Genomic DNA, 21,079 nt, shown 5'->3' on the forward strand with positions numbered 1-21,079 from the left:
GAAAGGGCAAAGAAGAGAAGACAGGGCTGAGAATAAGGAAAAAGAGATAAGGAAAGTAAAGAAATGTGAGAATTGGATAAGAGGGAGATCTGCAGTGTGTCTTAACCTTGTTTTCATTATAGCCCTACTAAGGACATTTTAAACATTTTTTCCCTAACTACCAACTCCTCTCCTTCAACTCATAAAATTTTCATTTCAGCCATTGTAATATTTAAGATTTTTGTGACGAATTGTCACCCCCATCGAAAATCCACACTCTATACCAGAGCTGTTTGACAGAACTTTTTGTGATGATATAAATGTCCTATATCTGTGCTGTCCAATATTGTAGCCACTAGTTGCACACAGCTACTAAACTTTTCTAAGATGTGGCTAGCATAATCAAAGAACTGAATTTTAAATTTAATTTAACTAATTTAAACTTAAAATAGCTACATGTGGCTAGTGACTACCAAACTGGGCAACACAGCTCTAGATATTCAAAGTTAGATCAAAACCAGACAGACAAAAACATTGGCAGTTTTAAGATTCAAACAAATCAGTTCTTGTTAAATTCTATTACCTTTCCCCAAGCCCAAAGACATAGGTGGCAAAATGTAAAACGAAGTAAGAATGAAGGGCCAAGCTAAGAAATTCTGAAAACTATGATGCAAAGTAGTCATACAAATATTACCAAGTGACAGACATAAGCATTTCTGCATGTGACATACTCAGGCAATTTGAGTAGTATGTATGGTCTTTCGGAACAGAGGAATTCTTTGCTTTGGAACTTTCAAGGCACAGATTGAGAATCATTCTAATAATTTAGGAATAATCTGTGAAAAGGGGCAATTACCTCACTACTAAATCTGTTGGAGATCATACAATCTAGCTGCATGTTTGAAACAGTAATTATTATGCTTTACCATTACACAAAAAACTTAAAATCCCATAGTTCACAACTGTAGAATCATTTCAACCATGTTTTCATTCAAATATTTTAACCATGATGAAAACCATAATACCTTGAGAAATTTTCAACTGTGCCATGGTCAGCTTAATTTCAGCTGCATTTTCTGGATGCTGATCTGAAAATTCCTAAATTTTTTTAGTTTGGGGAAAAAAAAATCACATTTAATTTACACATCTAATTGTATACATTACAGTTATTTAACTCAGCTACACAAGATTTTAAATTCAGTTTTAAAATATTAAACTTCTGGCTGCCGGTCAAAATCTTAACTTGGGAAAATTTTTATTCAACACCCACTTTTTTTCTTAAAGGTATGCTCTAAAAGTAAGTGTAATAATGTCAAGTTTTCTGTAAGTCACTAACAGAGAAATCCATCATCCCTTGGCACGGGGTATTGCTTGCAGAACCACCCCGCATTCCAAAACCCAAGGATGCTCAAGTTCCTTGTATAAAAGTACAGTATTTGCCTATAACCTACACACTTACTCCTATACATTTTAAATCATTGCTAGATTACTTATAATACCTAATATAATGTAAATGCTATGTATATAGTTGTTATATTATCTACGGAATAATGATTTTTAAAGTTTGTGTATGTTGAGTACAGAGGCAATCACACATTTCCAACCCCAAAATGTGCTTTTTTATTTTTCTGAGGTGGAATCTTGCTCTGTCACCCAGGTTGGAGTGTAGTGGCATGATCTCGGCTCACTGCAACCTCCGCCTGCCAGGTTCGAGTGATTCTCCTGCCTCAGCCTCCTAAGTAGCTGGGATTACAGGAATGTGCCACCATGTTCGGCTAATTTTTTGTATTTTTAGTAGAGATGGGGTTTCACCATGTTGGCAAGGCTGGTCTTGAACTCCTGACCTCAGATGATCGCCTGATTGGGCCTCCCAAAGTGCTGGGATTACAGATGTGAGCCACTATGCCGGGCGACCCCCACAAAGTTTTTAATCCATGGCTGGTTGAATTCTTGGATGCAAAACTCAATGATACAAAGGGTCAACCGTAATAAAGATTACTAAATAGATTTTTTTTTTTTTTTTTTTTTTTTGCTGGGGGGAGAGAAGGGGCAGTATCTCTTCACTGAGTGTTCCTGTTAGGCAACTGTGTCTGTCGGGATGATCCTAATTGTACCTGTCCAACTTTCCAATGTAGTTTATATTCAAGAAATTTAAATATGCAATATAATAGCTGGTTTGGGTTGATAAAAACAAAGTCAGTATCTCCATAATTGAGGTTCTGGAGTGGAACTCAGTGGAGATCAGATTATTGCAAAAGAGGTTAAGCATGTTCTAGAATTATACATGCCTAAACAATCCTCTAACTCAGGTTATTGCCTCAAACAATCCCCTAACTCAGGTTAAATAGATCTCCAAACAAAACAGCATTCTTTAGCATTTATAACAAATACTTACACTATAGAAATTTATATAAAACAAAGCTGTAACCCAAGAGTTGACTAAAATGGCACTGAAATTTGTGTAGTGGTACATTTCTGATTAGTTTTCCCATTAAATTTACATGCTTGTAGGTTATTACAACACAATGAAAAAGAAACAAGGCTGCAAATGCCTGACACCTCATTCAAGTAATTATTTTACCTGAAGCAGCTCTATTGCTTTTGTGTGCTGCTTTTCACGGCAGAGCTGGGCAGCTTGGATTAACACAGGTAAGAGATGCTCAGGACTTTGGGACTGTAAACTGGCAGATATTTTGCGGCACTGTTCAGCCTAGAAGATACCCAACCCCCACAACAAAAATAAACTGGTTAATGAAATTAAACACTAAATGACAAGAAAAGAAACATGGGAAAATCAGTTGAAACAAATATTAACCAAAGAACTGCCTAGGATAAGAGAATCAGTTTACAGTATCTATTCTCAATTTTTTCTTGTAAGAAAATGATTTCCATTTATTGAATTTAATCTATGAACTCTAAAAGCCTTTAGTAAAGGAGAAATTCTAAACATTCACTTGGATGCCTAAATTCTAGAACTGTTTAAAAAAATCAAACACATCAAGTATAAGCATTTGCTTCAAAAACAAAATGCATACGTATTTTTTGTTAAACTATTAAGAATAACTTGACTCAGTTCTAAATAACAGAAACATTACTGCCTCTCAGCCAGGCATGGTGGCTCACACCTGTAATCCCAGGACTTTGGGAGGCTGAGGCAGGCAGATCACGAGGTCAGGATACCAAGAGCATCCTGGCTAACATGGTGAAACCCCGTCTCTACTAAAAATACAAAACAATTAGCTGGACGTGGTCATCGGCACCTGTAGTCCCAGCTACTAGGGAGGCTGAGGCAGGAGAATGGCGTGCACCCAGGAGGCAGAGCTTGCAATGAGCCGAGATCGTGCCGCTGCCCTCCGGCCTGGGCAACAGAGCGAAACTCAGTCTCCACACACACACACAAAAAAAGCAAAAAAAAAAAACAAAAACATTACTGCCTCTTTCTCTCCCACTAAAACTTCTGCTCTAAAAGAGTATAAAATTAGAAGTAGAATGCTTACTGGAGTTAGACTTGACCTCCTTAACATTTATAACTTGATGTGATTATACACAGCAAAAATGAAAGATGGGTCTTAAATCTGTAATCATGGTCAGCATCTTTGATGATTTTATCTTACTTCAGATTAGAAATAAGGTAATGAGAAAGTTATCTCATTTAAAGGTGTGAATAGTTTTCTTTCCCTTAAAAGATGTCAACTCTACACCCTTATAAGAAATTGGGCAAATTACTTGTTTAATAAATAAAATCTATGACATATAACATTCTTTCTTTTTATTAGAGACAGTCTCTCTCTGTCACCCAGGCTGGAATGAAATGGCAATCTCAGCTCACTGCAAACAATTCTTGTGCCTCAGTCTCCAGAGTAGCTGGGACTACAGGCATGCACCACCATGTAGAGACAGGGTTTCACTATGTTGCTTAGGCTGGTCTTGAACTCTTGAGCTCAAGTAATCCGCCCACTCCAGCCTCCCAAAGTGCTAGGATTACAGGCGTGAGCCATTGTGCCCGGCCAATAATATATATAATATTTTGAGGAAGGAAAAATATATATTTATGAGTCGACGACAAAATACAAACAAAAACTAAAAACAGATTAGACTAATATCCCTATTACTCCTTATACACCATATTACAAAAGGTTTAGCTATGACACCAAAGGTAATTACCCACCTGGTTTGTGTACATAGCAAGTAGAGCTTTGTTAAATTCTATAGCTTGTAGTTGTTTCTTGGAAAGTTTAAACTCTACTCCTTCCGCATTTGTTAATTTCACTTTCTTCTTGGAGTCAAAGACATTTTGGTCCTAACAAAGAAAAGTTTATCCACCATTAACAGAATCTCAGATTTCAACTTATTCCTTTTTTATTAACTTTATATAAATACAGCAGGACAGCTTGAATCTATCTACCTGACTGAGGTGCCTAAGCTAATAAGATGCATATAAAGTTATCTTGGTTCACAGAAGTAAACATAATCTCTGCAATTCAAATCTACTCATATACACAGTTATCCCAGAATCCACGCCCACTCCTTTTAGAGCCTTCTCAAAGGAGGCTTCCTAGGTATAAAAAGGTTTAACAAGTGCACTGCTTTGAAGAAATGGAGAACAAGATTTCTGTTTTATTTTTCCACTATTAATTGCTTTTGAGCTTTCTGAAGGAAAAAAGGGACAGCACAAATTGCAGTGTATTAGGACTACAAAAATACCTAATTTGACAATTTCTACAAGCTATGCCCTCTAGAATTTAGATGATAAATAAAAAGTAAGTCACTTCTCTTCAAAATACAGGCATATCTTGGAGATATTTCGGGTCTGGTTCCAGACCACCGCAATAAAGCAAATATTACAATAGAAGGAGTCACAAATTTTTTGGTTTCTCAGTGCATATAAAAGTTATGTTTATACTATATTGTAGTCTATTAAGTGTGCAACAGCATTATGTCTGAAAACAAGTACATACCTTTTCCTTTTTTTTTTTTTGAGACGGAGTCTCGCTCTGTCACCCAGGTTAGAGTGCAGTGGTGTGGTCTCAGTTCATTGCCAGTTCCGCCTCCCGGGTTCACGCTATTCTCCTGCCTCAGCCTCCCAAGTAGCTGGGACTACAGGCGCCCGTCACCACACCTGGCTAATTTTTTGTATTTTTAGTAGAGACAGGGTTTCACCTGTTAGCCAGGATGGTCTCGATCTCATGACCTCGTGATCTGCTCACCTTGGCCTCCCAAAGTGTTGGGATTACAGGCGTGAGCCACCATGCCCAGCCCAGTACATACCTTTATTTAAAAATACTTCAATGCTAAAAAACACTGATATAGAGATATGAAATGGACACATGCTACTAAAAAAAAAATGATACCAACATGGCCAGGCACAGCGGCTCATGCCTGTAATCCCAGCACTTTGGGAGGCAGAGGTGTCTGGATCACCTGAGGCCAAGAGATCAAGACCATCCTGACCAACATGGTGAAACCCTGTCTCTACTAAAAATACAAAAATTAGCTGGGTGTGGTGGCACATGCCTGTAGTCCCAGCTACTCGGGAGGCTAAGGCAGGCAGGCGAATTGCTTGAACCCGGAGGTTGCAGAGAGCCGAGATCCCACCACTGCACTTCAGCCTGGGCAACAGAGCGAGACCCCAACTCAAAAAAAAAAAAAAAAAAAAAAAGAGCCAACAGACATGCTCAACACAGGATTGCCACAAACCTTAAGTATGTGAAAAACTTACAAAGTGTAATAAAGTAAAGCACAATAAAACAAGGTATGCCTGTAGTCACTCTGTAAGCAAATCATGAAACCTCAGAAACACATCTGTAACCACTTTTGAACCCATTTTTTTTTTTTAGCAGAAAATACTCATGTAACATATCTACTGTTTTTCCTTTCCTAAAGTCACTTCTTCTTAACCAAGCAAAAGCATAAAGAAGCTCAATTTCTAAAATTGCCATGTAGGGGCACAGTGTTATCTGCCCAAAGAAAGACCTATTAAGAATTACTGAAAGTCACATAAATCCCCAAAAAACGGGAGAAAACGAAGTCACACTGATTGCATACTGAGAAGCACAAACTGAGCATCTGAGTATCTACTACGTGCACAATACTCCAGCTTTGTAAAACAATGTATTTACTTGCAAATACATGATACCACTGTGCTTTTTTTAAAACAGGTCTTCTACCAGTTTAAAGACTAAAAGGAAGTGAAGAAATCTAAAATCAATTCTACTTTTTCTTAGTGTTGAGCTCCAAACCAATCTGAAACTATTTTAATGTGCAGCAAGAAACTGCCTTTCATATAAATCAATCCTAAAGAAACCATATTTTCTAGCTGGTTCTCTCACGTCACTATTTTAATACTTCAATTAATTGTGCACATCACTGCCAGACTTTTCTTAAACTTGATTTCCAAGACTCTGATATAGTTCAATCTAATCTACTTTTTAAACTATCCAGCAAATACATACTGTCTTCTGTTTCCTCCCTTTTCCTTACAAATCACAAATATTTCTTCATATGTACATTTTTTTGTGCTGTTGCTTAACCTTCAAACCACAGTCTTCCTTCAAGGGTCAGCTCAAACTTGCCAAACCAGAGAGATCTTTCCATTCACCAAATGTAGTATTAAGTATACAGTTATAAAGTATACAGACAAAAAATTAAAACATGAACAAATTTTTTCAACACCAAAATGAGTTTTTAAACTATGTGATGATACTTTGTATTTTTCATTACCTATTGCATCCAGTACTACTGTGAAAAAGTCAGAAATACCCATTGACTGAAGAAAGTTTTCAATGTATAAGTTATCATTCAGACTGAGATATTTAGTATCTTACACACTCTCTTCCCCTACAATTATGTATGTCAGATAAAAATAATTTGTCCTGGCTGGGTGTGGTGCCTCACGCCTATAATCCCAACACTTTGGGAGGCTGAGGCAGGAGGATCACTTGAGTCAGGAGTTTGAGACCAGCCTGTTCAACATGGTGAAACCTCATTTCTACTAAAAATACAAAAATTAGCCAGGCGTGATGGCACGTGACTGTAGTCCCAGCTACTCAGGTGGCTGAGCCACCAGAATCACTTGAACCTGGGAGGCAGAGGCTGCAGTAAGCCGAGACCGTGCCACTGCACTCCAGCCTGGGCAACAGAGAGAGACTCCATCTCGGGAAAAAAAAATTTGTTGTGACAAGTATTTCAAAATTCATAAACATAGGCAGGTATATATTTTTGCCAAGGTTCAAAGGCTAGTATCAATGTTTGGAAATCTATACCATACCAATAGCCAGCAGCAACCTCCCAGGATTACTACCCCTTTTAATGCCATTATCTACATCCAGGGATATACTACATTTCTGCCACAGGAGAGAAGTACCACTAAGTAGTAAAAGGGGAAAGCTTTGAAGTCAGAAACTAGAATCTGAATCCAAGTTTTACCTCTTATGAAGTAGGCTATGACCTCATACAAATTACTTAACAACTTTTAGTCTCAGATTATACTCCTACAGAGATAAGGACTACCACCTAAAAAAATTATTGAGAGGAAGAAATAAGGTGGTACTTGAAAAATCACATGGTATATCAAGATAAATCGTAAGTTCAAATGTTACTTTTCTTACTTTCCACTGACTTGCATTTCAAATGTGAACTTGAAATATTTTTCCAGGCTGGGCGTGGTGGCTCACCCCTAGAATCCCAGTAATTTGGGAGGCTGAGGCAAGAAGACTGCTTGAGCCCAGGAGTTAAAAGACCAGTCTGGGCAATATGGCAAGACTCTGTCTCTACAATTTTTTTTTTTTTTTTTTTTTAATTAGCTAGGCATGGTGGTGTGTGCCTGTGGTCCCAGCTACTTGGAAGGATTGCCTGAGGCTACAGTAATATCTGCACCACTGCACTCCAGCCTGGGTGACAGTTTTAAAAAAAAAAAAAAAAGAAAAGAAAACTTTTTCCATTAAGACTGTTTCTGGCCGGGCACGATGGCTCACGCCTGTAATCCCTGCACTTGAGGAGGCTGAGGTGGGCGGATCATGAGGTCAGGAGATCGAGAACATCCTAGCTAACACGGTGAAACCCTGTCTCTACTAAAAAAAAAAATTAGCCCGGCTTGGTAGGGGGCGCCTATAGTCCCAGCTGCTCGGGAGGCTAAGGCAGGAGAATGGCGTGAATCCGGGAGGCAGTGGTTGCAGTGAAACGAGATCGTGCCACTGCACTCCAGCCTGGGAGACAGAGCAAGACTCTGTTTAAAAAAAGAAAAAAAAGTGATTCTAATGGTGGCTACTGACATTAGTACAGTACTCTAAGTTAGAGTGCTTATATATATATTTGTAATATTTTACATCGGATGGGGTGTGGGGGAGGAGAAAGAGCACCTGTCTATACTCCCTAAAAAAAGAAAACCCAAGAAAAAAATTATATAAAGAACACTTACACATTCAGATTCCACAGATGAAGAAATCATATAAAACATGCATATACTTAAAGTTTAAAAGCCCCAATAATTTATATCTCTTACAAAGAGAGAGTCTCTATATTATTATACACTGGGAAAAGAGGAGATCTTAAAAACTCTAGGATCTACTACAAAAAGTTTTATTACTCAAATATACCTGGCAGCATCATTATCGTTAGGAGAGTTAAGTAATACTCTCCATTGTGATTTTGCTACAACTGGACTTTTTTCATCATGTTAAAAAGAACTCCTAGAACAAAACTAAAACTAAGGTGATGAGCTTTCAGGGTAAAATGTATCTGTAAGGAAAGCCACGAATATTCCATACCTTGTTAATGGTAATGATGTTATTTGCAATTACAGCTAGTAATCCCACATCTGTTGGTCTGTGAACAACAAGCAACAGTCAAAACCAAACAAACCTTTAAAAAGAACCCTATCCCATATAAAAGATACTTCCTTTTAATAACTCACTTTAGTTTTATTATTTGATTGTAAAGTTGCAAAGCCTCCTCTGTTCGACCCTGAAGCTGCAGAATATAGGCCATCTGACCATGAATGATGGCCAGTTCTGCCTGTGGGTCTTCCTCAGTCCCATCCTAAAAGAAAGAAATATTTTTCCCATATAAATTTTCCAAACTGATCTACATATTTATCAAATAACTGAAAAATTCAAAAGAGATACAATCCTGAAGAAGACACAATTTCAGAAATTTTCCTTTAGAGTCAATTCTTTAGAAATTGCCAGCAAGAGAGAAGTTTAAGTGAAAACAGCAAAAAGACTTCAACTTCTAAGAAATATCTAAAGAAAAAAAAAAAAAAAGGCAAAAAGATCCTAGAAGAACATGGTAATAAGTTTAGGAATACCATTTATTGATCATTATCATCCTCTAAAGCCCAAGAATTAAAAAACCTAAGTAAAAAACCAACATGCAAGTATATCTTTTTATAATGATACCCCTAAATTCTGGAAACATAATTTTCTCATTAAAAGCACATTTAAAAATGCTTTTCTCTCTACTATAACTCTACTACAAAAACTACAAAATTCCAGTTAACACTGTACAAAAAACTTCAAAAGCTGGAACTAATTCTGTACTTTAATCCTATAATTGAACTAATTATGTAATTAAAGTAGTAGCTCTCTTAACTGATATTCCAGATTAATCCACATTTCTCTTCTCCTTCTGAAAAGGCTGTACAATGAATACTCAAGACTAGGAGACAACACTCCTTTAATGACCCAACACTCCTGCTCTCACCTGGTGAGTATCTGCTGACCAGGAGTCAGGTATGTTTGTTTCCAAACCCCATTATGCAGTTGTGTTTGATGAGGAAATGATAAAACTTAAAAATATTAAAGAGAAGAATTATGGGCTGGGCATGGTGGCTCACGTCTGTAATCTCAGTGCTTTAGGAGGCTGAGGTGGGAGGGTCGCTTGAGGCCTGGAGTTCAGACAAGCCTGGGCAACACAGCGAGACCCCCATCTCTACAAAGAAGAATTAGCTGGGCATGGTGGTGCTACTCAGGAGGCTGTGGTGAGAGGACTGCTTGAGCCCAGGAGTTTGAGGTTACAGTGACCTATGATCACACCACTGCAATCCAGCCTGGGTGAAACAGCAAGATCCCGTCTCAAAAAAAAAAGGAGACAGTGAACTATGAATGTGAAAAGAGACATATTTCAATGTTAATCATGTTGAATACTCAGAAAGATACAGTAAAGGTAAATTCCTAAAGAAAATTATTGTCTAATTAGTTGTGAGCCAAAAAGATTGGCTGTGGTAAGAGACTGGTTAAAAAAAAAAAAAAAAATCTTTAAGGACTCTATAATGAAAGTGCTTACCTATTGTATTTAAGATATTGTTACACTTAAAAAGAAAACCCAAAAGTGTAAATTGGGAATGTTGAATTATGTCACTACATAAGAAATACACATGGAACTTCTATGAGCAGACCAATCCTCAAAGACCTTAGTCCTACATCCTAAAATTGGGGAATAAATTTACATTATATAAATGTATAATCAAGTGCTTAAGGTATGTCAAAATTTTTTGTATTGTGATTTCTCACTCTAATAGACTTCATCAAATAACTGATACAAGAGGGTGGTTTCTAGTGTGATTCCTACTTAATCACCATCTTCTAAAGAAAGTCAATAAATAGTACAATGAAGCCTCAGTAATGTTAATAGTCAGAAGTGTAAAATTTTGGTTTAACAATGATGGAATACTTACAGTGTCTTCTGATAAAGAACGGCGACAAAGATCTATAGGAGAAAAAATTGTTTTAAAAGTAGTATTGCTGGGTAAATTCCATGTCTTTCACTATTCCAAAGAGCAAGATGTAAATTTCCAGGCAGAAGATTCCAAGATAATCATAGTAACAAGCAACTGTGAAATTTACATTAGCAACAAATATACAACATATATATTATCAGTCTCTTGACTTTCCTAGCTCTTTGGCACTTTTCTTTCATTTGTTGTGTCTATGCTAAAAATATTTGTAAAGTGCATCAAAAAATACAAATGTAGTAAATATTAATTGCAAAAAACCAATTATAGAAAAGTATAAAAATAAATAATCCTACCACCCAGAGATAAACACTGCTAGCATTTCAGTTATTTAGCTTTTTAATATTTTTTTGTTTTTAAAGTTGGGGGGTCTCACTCTGTTGCCCACACTGGAGTGCAGAGGCTTCATCACAGCTCACCACAGCCTTGAAATCCTGGGCTCAAGTGATCCTCCCACTTCCACCTCCCAAGTAGCTGGGACTACAGCTGTGAGCCACCATACCTGGCTTAGTTTTATGTAAATGCACAGTTGCATTTTAAAATGAAAGTGAGACACTGTGCATGCTATTTTGAAACCTCCCTTCCCCATTCAATATCCTGTGGATATATCTGTTACAATAAACATAGATCTACATTACTGTATTTTTTTTTTAATGTTATTGGTTGTAATGACTGTAATTACTTTGTGATTATGGTAAAACTTAGCCAATCCTTTAACAGTAGAGAACTTCATGCTATTTCCAAATTTCTGCTCTTATGACTATCCCTTCAATGAACATTCATACAGACACATATGTAAATTTATCTAATCATTTCCTTAAGTTTCTAGAAGTGAAATTATTGGATCAAAGGGTAGGTAAATTTTAAAATCTGCTACACATCACCAAATTGCTCACTGAAAAGTCTGTATTACTCTTACACTCAAACCCACAATGTATGAGAATGTTCTTCATTGGGTATGATCAAGAAATTATAATTCTGCTGGGTGCAGTGGCTCATACCTGTAATCTCAGCACTTTGGGAGGTCGAGGTGGGTGGGTCACTTGAGGTCAGGAAATTATAATTATCTCTTTTTTTTTTTTGAGACAGGGTCTCATTCTGTCACGCAGGCTGGAAATACAGTGGTATGATCTCAGCTCACTGGAGCCTCAATCTCTTAGGCCCTCCTAGGCCCTGTTGCCTCAGTCACCCGAGTAGCTAGGAATACAGGTGTGCACCACCACACTTGGCTAAATATATATATATTTTTGTAAAAATGAAGGCTTACTATGTTACTGAGGCTGGTCTTAAACTGCTAGGCTGAAGCAATCCTCCTGCCTTGGCCTCCCAAAAGTGCTGGGATTATAGGCGTGAGCCACTGCACTCAGCCAAAAAATTATAATTCTAAAACAGATTTTCCTCATGATGCTCTAACCTTTGTTCTTATTTTAACTTTCAACATTTAACAGTAAAACTTTGCTCTCATTTTAAACCCTAGTATTTAATAGTAAAACAGACTTTGTTTCACCTTTTTTTCCACCCCAATGATCACTGCAGTACCTACATCACTTTTATAGCTTCCAGGGAAAAATGTATGCACAAGCAGTCAAAATGTTTCATGTGTTAATACCAGACACAGTTCTCTAATCAATTCATTTTTTTCTTAATTAAAAGCTTCAGCTGGGCACAGTAGCTCACGGCTGTAATCCCAGCACTTTAGGTGGCCAAGGCAGGCAGATCACTTGACAACAGGAATTTGAGATCAGCCTGGCCAACATGGCGAAAACCGTCTCTACGGAAAATACAAAAATTAATTGGGCATGGTGGCATGCGCCTGTGATCTCAGCTACTTGGGAGGCTGAGGCATGAGAATTGCTTGAACCTGAGAGGCAGAGGGTGAAGTGAGCCAAGTTCTTGCCACTGCACTCCAGACTGGGCGACAGAGCAAGACTCTGTTCCTCCCCTGCCCACAACCCCACCAAAAAAGCTTCAAAGCATGCAAATATCATATAAAGAAACATACCAAATGGAGTTAAAACATGCTTGAGGCCAGGTGTGGTGGCTCACGCCTGTAATCCTAGCACTTTGGGAGGCCGAGGCAGCTGGATCACGAGGTCAGGAGTTCGAGACCAGCCTGGCCAACATGGTGAAACCCTGTGTCTACTAAAAATACAAAAATTAGCTGGGTGTGGTGGCAGGCGCCTATAATCCCTGCTACTCGGGAGGCTGAGGCAGGAGAATCGTTTGAACCTGGGAGGTGGAGGTTGCAGTGAGCTGACATCACGCCCTTGCACTCCAGCCTGGGCAACAGGGCGAGACTTTGTCTCAAAAAACAAAAAACAAAAAACAAACAAACAAAAAAAGTGCTTGAATGGTGCTATCAATACATAAATGTAGTGTTTGTGTGTGTATACACATAGGCACACCATGTTATTACTTGAATATCTGTTAAACAACAATAATAATAGTAACAAAATATTTACTGAATGCTTATACTATATGCCATCATGCCACGTATTATTGTGAATGGTTGACATTCATTAACTCACTTAATCTACACATAACATTCACAGTAACTTGTTCAAAACCTGCTCCTCAAAATTCAAATGTTAAGGTCTGGTATGGTTGGAAACAGACTAATAGACTGGCTTAGGGATTAGAAATATAGGTGAGATATGGTCAAAAACAGAAAGTGCCAGTAATCCCAGCACTTTGAAAGGCCGAGGAGGGTGGATCACTTGAGGCCAGGAGTTCGAGGTCAGCCTGGCCAACATGGTGAAACCCGTCTCTATTAAACATACAAAAATTAGCCAGGCGTGGTAGCATGCACCTATAATCCCAGCTACTCAGGAGGCTGAGGCAGGAGAATTGCTTGAACTTGGGAGACAGAGGTTGCAGTGAGCCGAGATCATGCCACTGTACTCCAGCCTGGGTGACACAGTAAGATTCTGTCCGCATCCCCCGCCAAAAAAAAAAAGAGAAAGACTACATGAACTTTGAGAAATTGTCACTGCATCAATAACTTCCATTTAATAATTTCACAGAAGTCCAATGCAATTTTAGAAAATACAAAGTTATATGCACATTATATTTACAGGTAAGTTTAACAAACTTCAAACCTTCAGCCTTTTGCAGGATTTTCATGGCCTGGTTCAGCTGGCCTTGGCCTATCAGCGCACATGCAGTGTTGTAGCACAGCTCATGTGTGCCTTCTTGGAGGCCCAAGTTCTCCTGTCGGGACAAAATACCAGTTAAATACTAAACATGAATAATACTTCACGACTGTATGGGTACACCACAAGGATACTCACTGGAACCACTTTTTCCCAATTGCTTTGAGCTGCAACAACTGCTGAAAGGTTTGTTTTCCTCTCCTCATCATAATCATCTTGGGAGTTTCGGACAAGATCTCTATATACCGCTAAGCATTCATCATAGCGTTCCAAACGGTATAACTGAATAATAAATAGCAAGTAAAAAATCAGAGACAAATATGGTGTTACATCTTTAATACCATGCAAATCTTTTTTGGAACCACTAAGTAGGAATCCTAGTTCAGCATAACAGGAACAATCAACTGTTTATGTTTTATAATTTTTAAATGAGTTCCACATACTAGTCATACTTCCAAATAAATTACTTTTTGAAAATACTTTTAAAATGAATGTTCAATATACTGTGGATCTGTAGGCAGGATTCAGTTGAGAAAAGTCATTTTCTTTCTTTCTTCTCTTTTCTTTTTTTTTTTTTTTGAGACGGAGTTTCATTCTTGTTGCCCAGGCTGGAACGCAATGGTGTGATCTCGGCTCGCCACAACTTCCACCTCCTGGGTTCAAGAGATTCTCCTGCCTCAGCCTCTTAAGGTAGCTGGGATTACAGGTATGCGCCACCACGCCTGGGTAATTTTGTATTTTTAGTAGAGACGGGGTTTCTCCATGGTCAGGATGGCCTCTAACTCCCGACCTCAAGTGATTTGACCATCTCAGCCTCCCAGAGTGCTGGGATTACAGGTGTGAGCCACTGTACCCGGCCAAGAAAAGTCATTTTCTTTACCTATCTTCTTGAAGTTAGTACAGTGCCTAAATAGGTTGTGAAAGAACACCTTTATAGAATTCAACCTTGTTATTTAGATCTAAAATTACAACGAAAATATTTTTCCACAACACAAAATGATTACTAAAACAGGAACAAAATTAAATGTTAAGAAAAAGACTTAATGTTTCCTAGAGTTCACTATAATCTTCATTTTATCTTTCTTAGAAACCAGCTATCACACAGGTGAGTCTCAAGCAGACACAATAGAATTCCTACTGATTTCATTCAAGTTGTGCTGAAAGAATAATAATTGCCACTCTAGGTCAATTAGTCCATTATGTATGACACAGGTTGATGTCTTTAACCTCAAAATGCTAGAATTTACCCTAAAGTTATCCAGTTTACCTTAAAAGTTTTTTATAGACCTACAATCCATGAATTTGTCCAAATCTTTCTTCAACTCATTTGTATTATTCAATCCATACTACCTCCTGAGAACAATACATTCAATACAACATTATGTGCCCTAAATTGACACTTAAAAGTCTTTAAGACGAGGCCAGGCGTGGTGGCTTAGGCCTGTAATCCCAGTACTTTGGGAGGTCAAGGCAGGCAAATCACTTGAGGCCAGGAGTTTGAGACGAGCCTAGGCAACATGGCATAACCCCATCTCTACCAAAAAATACAAAAATTAGCTGGGTGAGTTGGCGCATGCCTGTAATCCCAGCTACTTGGTAGTCTGAGGCAGGAGAATCGCTTGAACCTGAGAGTTGGAAGCTGCAGTGAGCCAAGATAGCGCCACTGCACTCCAGCCTGGGCAACAGAGCGAGACTCCATTAAACAAAAAAAAAAAAAAAAAAAAAAAAAGAAAAGCTTTAAGAGGGTTTTGCTAACTATAATATACACATTTCTGTCCTCTTGTCATTAACAGCTCCATTTTACATTAGGCTTAATTTTATGTCTCAAAATACTTTAAAATATTTTCATGATTTCATGGGCTAGAATCATCTAAATTCTCATCTATCATGATATCCTTTATTTTAAACTTAGAATACAGTATTAGTGAAATACTATTTCAAACCTGTTGAAGTATACAAGCTCAATGTGCTTTATCTTTCTAACTCAAAAGTCAAAATTAAATAGATTAGTTCTTTCATTTTCTTTGATTTTCTAATTACCTGAGGAAGTCATTTGTTCATAGCATGTTATATATGCAACTGTTTGTATGAAGATCAAGAAGAGGGATTATGTTCAAACCTCAAGGACTGGTTTGGTGGCTAGTGTTGTGGAGCATCAGGATGGGCTGGGTTTCCTCAACCCTGCTCCTTGCTAGAGGTAGTCATGCTCACTCAGGATCACCGTCAACATGTATTTAAAAGCAGTAATTACCACTTGTCCATAAAGCTCCTTCAGTTTGTCTGTCTGCTGGTTAGCACTTTCTATTGTCTTCAAGGCATTCTCAATTCTGTTCAGCCTGTACTCGCAATATGCCTTTTCAAAGGAGAGAGAGTTACTGAAGAAGGAAAAAAACCAGTATCTGATTATTATCTAACAATTCAATGCACCCAATATATAGAACATCACTCTAAGCACTGGATTTAGTCCTGATAACAGATGAGAAAACTGACAAAGGTTAGAGACTTATCTAAATATCAGATAGCTTGTAAATGTCTATCAAACATATAATTAAGCATATATCAATTTCCCTAGCCTCTCTTTCTTTCATGGATATTCTTATTAAAGTAAACATTTAAGAAGGAAATCATTAATCTGCTAAATAAGTAATTGTCTTAGATACAAAGATAATTTGAAGGCTGCTTTAAATAGGTTGTTTTGGAAGTCTCTTAAATTCATTAACAAAACAATAAGCCATATAATGCTTCTTTAAACTTGTTTAAGAAACAAATGATTAGCAAAGAAAAAATAACTATAAATCTTAAAAGAAGTACCTGTAATCAAACAACTGGTAAATACTACTAACATACACACACTTAAAAATTCATCTACATTAATGTGATACCTCATTGCTGATGTTTCAACCATAATCCATGAGAAAAAATGTTTATTAAAGCAAAGGCTAATGCCCATTACTTACCTAACAAAAAAATTTATTTTTGGGCCAGGTGCGGTGGCTCATGCCCGTAATCCCAGCACTTTGGGAGGCCGAGGCAGGCGAATCACTTGAGGTCAGGAGTTCGAGACCAGCCTGGCCAACACTGGCAAAACCCTGTCTCTACTAAAATCACAAAAATTAGCCAGGTGTGGTGGTGCACATCTGTAATCACAGCTACTTGGGAGGCTGAGGCAGGAGAATCGCTTGAACCTGGAAGGTGGAGGTTCCACCAGCCTAGGTGACAGAGCAAGACTCCGTCTCAAAAAAAAAAAAAAAAAAAAAAAAATTTATACTTTTATCCAAGACTCATTGACAAAATGTTTTTGAAAATGTCTCTCACAAAATAGCCCAAAATCAAGACAGTGAATTTTAGCACAAACATATTTAATAGGAGAAAAGCAGCATTGCCTCCATTTCCCTTTTATTTTAAATAAAGTTGAAAATTAATTTTTAATCTCTGTAACACATTTATACAGCTCAAACATAAAAAGAAAAAGATGTACACTAAGAGGCTTTATTCCCACTGCTACCCAAATCCAACCTGTTCCTATCACCTCCTACAAATGACTTTTTTTTTTTTTTGAGACGGAGTCTCCCCGTTACCCACGCTGGAATGCAATGGTGCAATCTTAGCTCACTGCAGCCTCCGTCTCCTAGGTTCAAGCGATTCTTCTGCCTCAGCCTCCTGCGTAGCTGGGAATACAGATGCGTGTCACCATACCCAGCTAATTTTTTGTATCTTCAGTAGCGATGGGGTTTCACCATATTGGCCGGTATGGTCTCAAACCCCTGACCCTGTGATCTGCCCTCTTTTGGCCTCCCACAAATGACTATTTATTCATTGTTTCTCTTTATATTGTTTGTTTTGCAAATACAGGCAAATGCATATATAAATTTTTACATCCTCCTCCTCTTGCAAAAGGAAGTATATTATATATTGTTCTGCACCTTATAAACCAGTATCCCATTAATATGCTTCAAATTTAATTTCAACACTTTTTTTTGGAGCCTAGGTATAACAGGAAAGAAACTTTGAGTTATTCTCCCTACATCCTCCAAGGACTCATAATTATGTCCCACAACTCTCTATGGTTCACCTCCTTAGTGGTTCAAAGGAAACACAATGGTTAAAACAAACAAAAAAAAATAGACCCTCTAAGGCTAAAAGAAACAGAAGTTACTAGTACTCCTCCCAGTTTCAGAAACATTATTGACAAGCAAAAGGGGGGAAAAAAGGAAGGAAAAATAAAAAAATCAGTAAATAGTTGGGGAAAAAAACATGGAAGAGATTACAGCTATACTAAGTGTTTCTAATAACTGAACAAGCAACTAACTGAATCACTTACTTGGCTAACACTTTGGTGTGAGTATTGATGACATTCAAAGCTTCCTTGAAACTTCCATTCTGGATAAGGCATACCACTTTACAATGCAGGGCAGTTACATCATCTTTGTTGATCTGTAGTACTAGAGAACAATTTTAGGAAAGTCATTTTTAAATCCATTTCCTTTTCACATTTTTACTAAATTTTCCCATCCCGTCTCTCCGAAAGCTAAATTTCTAATTTTATTGCAACAGAAATAATTGGTCAGAACAACTGGAAGAAACAGCAACAAAGCAAAACAAACCCAGAAAATAACTAATCTTCGCTTTTAACTTAAGAAGTGACAATAAGGAGAGTTATAGATTAAATTTTCAATGAGATAAAGATGCCCAGTATGCATGTACCAAAAAAGTGCAGTGAAATAAAGAAGAAAGAAGCAATTTCTCCAGATATTTCATCTTGAAATGCATGCTACATTCTGTGTAGTTCATCACTTCACAGGGAAAAAGTTCAGGTAGAATATGGAAGCAGATGACCTAGGTTTGGTGCACGCTTGCCACTAAATGCCTTGAGGTCTTGGGTATATCACCTAACAGCCAAATCTTAGTTTTCTGAGCTACAAAATGATTAGAAAAGCATTACCTATTTAAATAAGGTTACTGAAAACATGAAATGAGAATATTTTGGAAACATTTTATAAAGTATAATGCAAAGGCAATTTATCTTGCTGGCAACGTTTCTAAAAATCATTAAAATTTTCCCTTTTCACCTAAGATGACCAAAGTATAAGGAAGAACTCAGGTGGCAAGTTTCAACGTTAACAACTGTTCGGTATTAAAATGACCAGGATCATCCTTACTCTTGTTCCTGTGCAACTACAGAAGTCCAGTTCTCAAAGAATCACAAGAATTTCTACCAATTAAGAAAACATACTGGTGAACAAGTTGACAACTTTTGCTGATTAAAAGAATTCCTGCAAAATACTACACTGCTACTAAGTATATAGTACTGTTTGGAAGGCTAGAGTTAATTCAAACAAATTTAGGGATAAATTCTAATTCGTAGCTATTCTCCTCAATGTCTGAAATCACCAAAAGTGCACTGTGGGCACAATCACTACTTTTCACGTTAACCCAGTACTACAGTGTTGAAAATTATTTAGACAGTTTTGTATGTTACTGACACACCTTTTAGGTTAATACTACTATGAACAGCTAAGCCGTGCCTTGGTAATTACATTTCCAAATCTAACATGCACAGGCTGTATCTTCACTAGAGAAGAACTGCGCACCACCGAGAACATTAAGTAGCATGGCCATGCCACATTTCAGGTATGTAGTAAAGAACAAAAACATATGATGAATTAAACCTCACAACAAAGGCAGTAAAACCCTAAACTATCCCTTACAAGGCAAAAAAAAAAAAACAGGCCAAACTTTTCTTCCGACATTATTTCCAGTGTTGGTGCTTCCACACACATATTTCCTAACTTAATAACACTGAAGACATCCCATCTGTGGGAATGACAGGCCTGACATCCAGATCCAGCCCTTTCCTCTCGCCCAGTAGAATACGTACAGCTTCCACCTGGTCAGCACTAGCTTCTAAACTACGTGTCCCAAGCAGGTTCCTCCCCCTTTAGCGGCCAAAGAGAACAAGCTCCCTCAGTAATACAGTCCTGATCATTGCGCTCAAGATGAAGAAGAAAAGGCGGCACTTTGGAATATTTGTGAAATAAAACAGCAAAGAGGGAGTCAAATAAGAAAACAGTTTGAAATGGGCTCCGAGAGCTGCGGTCTCTTTAAAACCTGCCCTCGCTTCCTGTGGGGGGTAAAGAGGGAAGTACACGTGGCTCTAAGCAACCAGGGACCCCAGGCTGGCATGCTGAAGCCGAGGGGTGAGACCTGCGTCTGCCGGACGTTCGGGCCCGAGCCGGGGGAAGAATGGTCGGGGGGGTTTCCGGGGTCTCCCCTTCCCGTGCCTCCCGCACGAGGTGGTCTCGCGCGCCGGAAACAGGCCGCATTCTCCCGCCGGCCTGGGCCCGCCCCAGTGCCCACCCCGACACTTACTCTTATTGACGGTTTTGAGAGCGCGCGTGAAGTCGCCGTTCTGGCCGTACCGGTTCACTTCACTCCACAACGCAGGCACTGACACCCCCCCACCACCGCCACTCGCCATCTTGGAGGAGACGAGGGGCGGGGCCGGGCGACCTCTGCCCCGGAAGAGGATCTCTGAGGCTGCCAAGAGGAGGAGGAAGTTGATGATTGCTAAGCGTCGGGAGCGTCTTCAACCCTGAGGCAGCATCAGATACCGTAATCTTCTGCTCTCGTGGCAAGAAATTTGCACGGATAGAGTTGATACACCTCGCTTGAAGTTGGCCTGGAGAAAGAGGCGTCGGACTCCCGCACGGGGTTGGGAAACGGTCACCAGTTTCGGCTCAAAGCAGCGTGTTTCCAGGAGACCGCCATGGTCGAGGCAGCGTCCCGGTCCCACGGTGCGGGCCCGGACGATCATTTGTGGGATATAAATAAAAGGACTATGAGGTGGTAAATAAAAGACTACCAACTAGAAGCCGTAGTGAGTCATTTGAAGGAGAAATAGGCACGGCTCGTCGGTGGTTGAGGGAAAGGGATCTTGAAAGATGATTAGGAGAACTGGGGAAAGTAGGGGAGGACATTCTGGCAGAGAAGCAAACGTGAGGAAAGGTAAGAAGGCAAGAATCTCCCATTACAAAGGGTTTGGTGAAACCCTTTGCCTGTCCTTTTCGCTCCGTTCGGGAGCAGTCGGCAATAAGCTGAAAGGGTAATAGGGTGAAAATGCCCGGGGTCAGTTCCTGGCTCTGCGACTCACTAAATGCCTGACAATAAACAAGTTACTTAGGTTCTGGGAGTCTTTTTTCCCGACTGTGAAATAGGGATA

The 21,079-nt window shown here is 38.7% G+C and overlaps 1 protein-coding gene across 1 annotated transcript in view; it reads right to left on the bottom strand.

The window, feature by feature from the left end:
• The window catches only part of SRP72 (signal recognition particle 72), a 36,615-nt gene extending 15,536 nt beyond the window's left edge, over nucleotides 1–21,079 (bottom strand). The window contains exons 1-11 of the mRNA XM_023192245.3: nucleotides 20,230–21,079; nucleotides 18,182–18,302; nucleotides 16,112–16,235; nucleotides 13,999–14,142; nucleotides 13,807–13,918; nucleotides 10,652–10,683; nucleotides 8,891–9,015; nucleotides 8,745–8,802; nucleotides 4,148–4,279; nucleotides 2,561–2,689; nucleotides 1,005–1,077 (exon numbers count right to left, since the gene is read on the bottom strand). Of these exons, the coding sequence (XP_023048013.1) occupies nucleotides 1,005–1,077; nucleotides 2,561–2,689; nucleotides 4,148–4,279; nucleotides 8,745–8,802; nucleotides 8,891–9,015; nucleotides 10,652–10,683; nucleotides 13,807–13,918; nucleotides 13,999–14,142; nucleotides 16,112–16,235; nucleotides 18,182–18,302; nucleotides 20,230–20,338 (1,159 nt within the window). The 5' untranslated portion in view covers nucleotides 20,339–21,079. The remainder of the gene's footprint in view (nucleotides 1–1,004; nucleotides 1,078–2,560; nucleotides 2,690–4,147; nucleotides 4,280–8,744; nucleotides 8,803–8,890; nucleotides 9,016–10,651; nucleotides 10,684–13,806; nucleotides 13,919–13,998; nucleotides 14,143–16,111; nucleotides 16,236–18,181; nucleotides 18,303–20,229) is intronic.

This window comes from Piliocolobus tephrosceles, chromosome 3 (genome assembly GCF_002776525.5).
Source record: "Piliocolobus tephrosceles isolate RC106 chromosome 3, ASM277652v3, whole genome shotgun sequence".
In the NCBI taxonomy this organism is placed as follows: domain Eukaryota; kingdom Metazoa; phylum Chordata; class Mammalia; order Primates; family Cercopithecidae; genus Piliocolobus; species Piliocolobus tephrosceles.